At 39.1% G+C, this 5,132-nt stretch overlaps 1 protein-coding gene across 1 annotated transcript in view; it reads left to right on the forward strand.

The window, feature by feature from the left end:
* The window catches only part of LOC118326497 (P2X purinoceptor 3-like), a 7,512-nt gene extending 3,500 nt beyond the window's left edge, over positions 1 to 4,012 (forward strand). The window contains exons 2-8 of the mRNA XM_035659500.1: positions 925 to 1,002; positions 1,092 to 1,233; positions 1,874 to 2,010; positions 2,214 to 2,307; positions 3,096 to 3,161; positions 3,289 to 3,366; positions 3,887 to 4,012. Of these exons, the coding sequence (XP_035515393.1) occupies positions 925 to 1,002; positions 1,092 to 1,233; positions 1,874 to 2,010; positions 2,214 to 2,307; positions 3,096 to 3,161; positions 3,289 to 3,366; positions 3,887 to 4,012 (721 nt within the window). The remainder of the gene's footprint in view (positions 1 to 924; positions 1,003 to 1,091; positions 1,234 to 1,873; positions 2,011 to 2,213; positions 2,308 to 3,095; positions 3,162 to 3,288; positions 3,367 to 3,886) is intronic.
* Positions 4,013 to 5,132: the final 1,120 nt, after the last annotated feature.

Here is a 5,132-nt window from a genome sequence, read left to right on the forward strand (position 1 = left end):
CAGTGATTTTTAAGGTGGAACTGTTTTATTCAGTGTTTTTAGCGGTTTTAATCAGTGCTGTTTGTCTTGGAGATAATGTCGATAATTGGGCTCCTGAACCATGAACCCTGAAGGAATCCTAACTGGGAGAAGCTGACGGCAATGACCGCAATGGTGGTGAAGACAACAACTCCCATGATCCAACGCTACTTCACATCTTTTGTTATTGTTTTGAGGATTTAAATATCTCCTAATGGCAGAAATTGCATATGGTTCATTTAATGTTGTGAAACAGTCACAGTTTGGTTAGGTTTAGGTACAAAAACTACTTGATAAGAATTAGGACAGTGCCAAAACTTAAGTTACGTACCTGGTGTTAGGGTTAGGGTTAGGTTAGCGCATGTTACTTAAAATAAATTTTTTCACACAAATAACTGTCTCTTGGATTTAAGTCCTGTGTTTGTGTTTGAGCCATCCATCCAACACACACAACTCCATATGCAGATTTTTTCACTCATTATACTATGTCGCCTGACTTTGATGGCGGGAGCATCCGCAAATGATGCTAAGGATACCTACCATGTCATATTTTGTGGCAGACCTCTGACTGTACAGTATTTGACAACTTTGACTGAGTTGGTTGGGGCAGTGCACTATTCAAAGCGTCACTAACCACTAGTAATACCTAATGCCTAATGCCTGTTCATGCAGGTGATTTGGTTATTTTGTTTCAGCTGTTGAAACATCAACATGACACTATATTTCTTCCATGACCCAATACAGAGGAGGTGAACAGAATTGTGTCCATTGGTAGAAATCTGAATCCTTCTACACTACAATAAAAGAGGAAATTGTGTGTTGGGTTTGTGACGCTCGAGGAAAATACCAAATTTAAACACAATAATGTTTTTATGTCTTTCTTTTCTCCCTTCCCCTCTCTCTCAGTATGCCAATGATGGAAGTGGAGAATTTCACCATTTTTATTAAGAATAGCATCCGCTTCCCAACCTTCAACTACACCAAGTATGACAATTGTGATTTTAAATATTATGATGATGACACTGATAATAGAGTCTGGTATTTGATATAACAATATGTCTGTATGTGTGCAGAGGGAATTTCCTTTCAAACATCACTGAAGATTACATCAAGAAATGTAACTTTGACATGATCAACAACACCTACTGCCCCATCTTCAGAGTGGGAGATGTGGTCCGCTATGCGCAGCAGAACTTCACTAAACTGGCAGACAAGGTAGAGTGAGAGATGTTTTTATGAGTAATTTCTTACAAAAAAAGCAGGTGATTTTCTGGCTAATACTGACCATTACAATGACACAGCGTTTCCCTGCAAAGCTGTGTCAAGAGTGTTTTTTATGTAATTGAAATCTAACCATTCCTGTGCATAGTGCTTAATCCAAGATGTTGATGGAGCAGGTTTCTGTAAAGATGTGGGAACAACAGTCTCTGATTTTCTGTGGTTTGGTCAATTTCATTCAGACCAGAAATTAGCCAGGAGCAACCTTAAGTCTAGGTGGGCCAGTATGGCTCCAACCTGGCTCCCTTTCTCTCCTCTTGGGATGACAGCTGCTGCTGCTGATCCGGCTGGGTGGATTGTCTCAAAGTCCGCTGTTCTTTAATCCAAACCCCACGCTTCCTTTCATTCTAAAAACTGTAGGCTATTTTTATCATAGGTAATCCAACCAGAGATAGCCTTAGAGGGCTGCACCTATACTCAGAATGTGGAGTTGTGGTGTGTAACTAACAATATCACACACACATTTCTCACAAACACATTAGCCAACTCAAATTGATTGCATGTCATGTATTTCCTAGGAAACGGGGCACTAACACACTCATTTGTGTGTCTCTCTCATTTTGAAAATGTCTGTCAGGGAGGAGTTATTGGAATAAAGATCGGCTGGATATGTGATCTGGACAAGTCAGATGACCATTGTAACCCCTCATACTCATTCACCCGACTGGATGCCATGTCACAGAAGAACAATGTCTCACCAGGCTACAATTTCAGGTAATGTTGGACTGATATGTTCCATCCAGAGAACGCAACAGGAGAACTCATCAAATAATGGCCAGACTGCCATGAAATTCATTGCTGCTATCTAGGCTGTGCTATATATCCAAAATATTCCGATATACGTAACTTCATATCCAGATAATGATACAATAACGAAAGTGTTTTCTTTAAGATAAACCTGTACTTTGTCTGTACAGATTCGCCAAATACTATAAGATGGAGAACGGGACCGACTACCGAACTCTGGTCAAAGCCTATGCAATTAGGTTTGATGTTCTGGTCAATGGAAATGTGAGTATATATCTTAGTGTCTTAGACTTTGTGTTATCAATATTCTCATTCCCAGTCAATACAACAAGTTTAAATTGTGTCCATTCAGAAAGGATCCATATAGACATTTTGTCTAAAGAGCTTTAAGTTAAGTATGTGTACTTGCTAAAATGACCCATTATGAATAATGAAAGGGATATGGATCTGTATGTAGTCATTTTGACAGCTAGGAGTAGAAGGTACTTAAAGTAAAGTACTAACATCTATTGTATGGCACTAGTTGCGCGAGTGCTTTATCCATATGAGGCTTTCAAAAAGGCACTTTTGTGGTATTTTTTGACCCAGCAGTGGTATCTTGTCTATTACAAATGTATTTTTTAGCAGTGCTAGAGGTCTTAGCAGAATAATGTATACAATGCATCTACATACAGTCATAATAACAATGTGACCTTACTGTTTGGACATGGGACACAAAGGGTTATTATCTTATCTCTCTAAAGTAGCTTTGATAAATGAAGTTCAAATATCAGGTATCATCAGTATTTTTATATAAAGGCTAGGATCTTTCTGTGTGGAGTTTTCCCCTTCAAAGACATCCATGTTTGGTGATTTGGAAACTCTGCTGATAGGGGCACCTTCTTAAAATAGACTATTTTCCACATTGGCCACTACACTAATCACAATTTAAACTTTGGAGACTTAGGATACAGTGGAAAAGGGGGCTAAATAAATAAATGTAATAGTTTCTTGTACTACTACATTTATAAAGTGAGCGCCAGGAGACTGAAACCCCAGTTCTTCCTTTGTAGGCTGGGAAGTTCAACATGATCCCTACACTCATCAACATGGTGGCAGCCTTTACGTCCGTGGGAGTGGTGAGTTTTACTTGACACAACCAGTGTAAATTACATTTTTCATCTAGTAGTTTTTTTTTTTTTTTTCCTCTGAACTGATAAATGGAGTCAAAAATGACCCTTTTAATTAATTAATATAATTATGTAGGGAACAGTGCTGTGTGACATCATACTACTGAACTTCTTGAAAGGAGCAGAGCAATACAAGGCCAAGAAATTTGAAGAGGTAATATATTCAGTTGTTAAGATCACAATGTAATGTGCACATTGTTGGTTTTGATCACATCATTCACAGTGTTGGAAATCACAAATATGTACTTTGTCAACCCTTAAAGCTGCATTGTTGTTTTTTGTATCCACTTTGAGGCAATAGAACAAGCTGTAGGCACAACAGTGACACATTACCCTTTAAAGTTGTTATTGTTAACTTGGTAGCTGTTTTGTTCTGATGAATCTTCTTCTTTTTTTTTGCAATTTTAACTTGTTGTGGTCATGTAATGGGGCAAACTATACCACGGTTGCATGACTTCACATCACCACCACTAACCACCAACACCAAATCAGTAGGGCGCCCCCCTAACTGCTAAAATCTCAACAGGTTATTAACTGAAAAAGCAGCATGTGTCTAAATTTATGTAGTATGCATAGACATGAAAATCACTAGTTAGGAGGAATATGTGTGGTAATATACTAAAGAGCAACACACCTCTCTCTCTCTCTCTCTCTCTCGTTCTCTCATACTGTAGGTGTCAGACAACCCACAAGATTCCCACAGCAATGGGCTGTACCGCTCACAGCTGTCACTCAGACATAATGAGACCATCATGAGGTCCAGTGACTCAGGGGCATTTTCTATCGAACATTACACCTAAATCGACAACGGTCAGGGAGCAGTGACTCAGAAAGACAGATGTCAGATGGGTCTTGCTAGATGCCTGTTTTTCACCTTGCATTGAAACTTCTGTAATGCACTACAGTTAAATCATAAAGGCCTTTGTGACGACAAACCAGGAATAAACAAGACAGCTGTCATGAATTGGTTCACTTGCATGAAAGTCTTTAAAAGCTCTATTGTGGTTTCTGTTTCGATAGATTTACTGAAGGGTAATGGAGGTGGATTGCGGTTTGGTTTGATAAAAGCAGCCATCTTGTCTCAAGCTGCATAAAGCCACAACAGTGATGTAGAGCACGCTATTCTTAATGAATGGCGTGTGTGTGTGTGTGTGGTTATATATCAGTGCATGGCAAAAACCACTTGGAATAATGGGAAAAGCTTTTCAAATGAGTTGCTTTTGAGCTGATGGCTGAACCAGCAACACTCCTTTATTTTGAACAGGGCATTTAGGAATGGATTTCAGCATTACATTAATTCTGCACATCCAAACAGGCGTTTTAACTTATATTGTACTATAGACCTCTGCTCAGGTTGATGTTGGGTGGCTCTATTGGTGCATTCAAATACACCTTGGATGGTCCCCTTTTCTGAGTTGAAAGCCATTCTACCGACTTCAGTCTGTTCTTTAAGCTTTAGGTCGTAATGTAGAAACAACATGCTATAAAGAAGAGTCATTTTTGGACACGCTAGTGGCATGGCTCTGGATGGCACTGTTCAGTCTGTAAGTCAGTCGGTCCACCACTTTGGTCTAGACTGAAATATCTCAACAAATATTGGATGGATTACCATGAAATTTGGTATTTGGAAGACATTCCCATAATCCTACTGACTTTTGGGGATCCTCTGTTCTAACCTCATCTCACTGCAATAAAATCTGGCAGACATTGATGACCCGACCCTTAAGGTGCTATATTAGCCTGTTCTTGTTCCAGAGTCTGCAAATATATCAGCTAGGAGAGTGTCCCTACATTTCAAACCAGGGCACTGTAGATGCCCTTCTAGAGTCTATTCTGGATGTGCCTGTCTGACATTGCTTTCAATTCAATTAAATTTAATTTGTATAGCAAACTATCTTGATAGTTGATTGTTTATTTTTA

Source organism: Morone saxatilis, unplaced genomic scaffold (assembly GCF_004916995.1).
Source record: "Morone saxatilis isolate NCDOM2014 unplaced genomic scaffold, NCSU_SB_2.0 Contig17, whole genome shotgun sequence".
Lineage (NCBI taxonomy): Eukaryota > Metazoa > Chordata > Actinopteri > Moronidae > Morone > Morone saxatilis.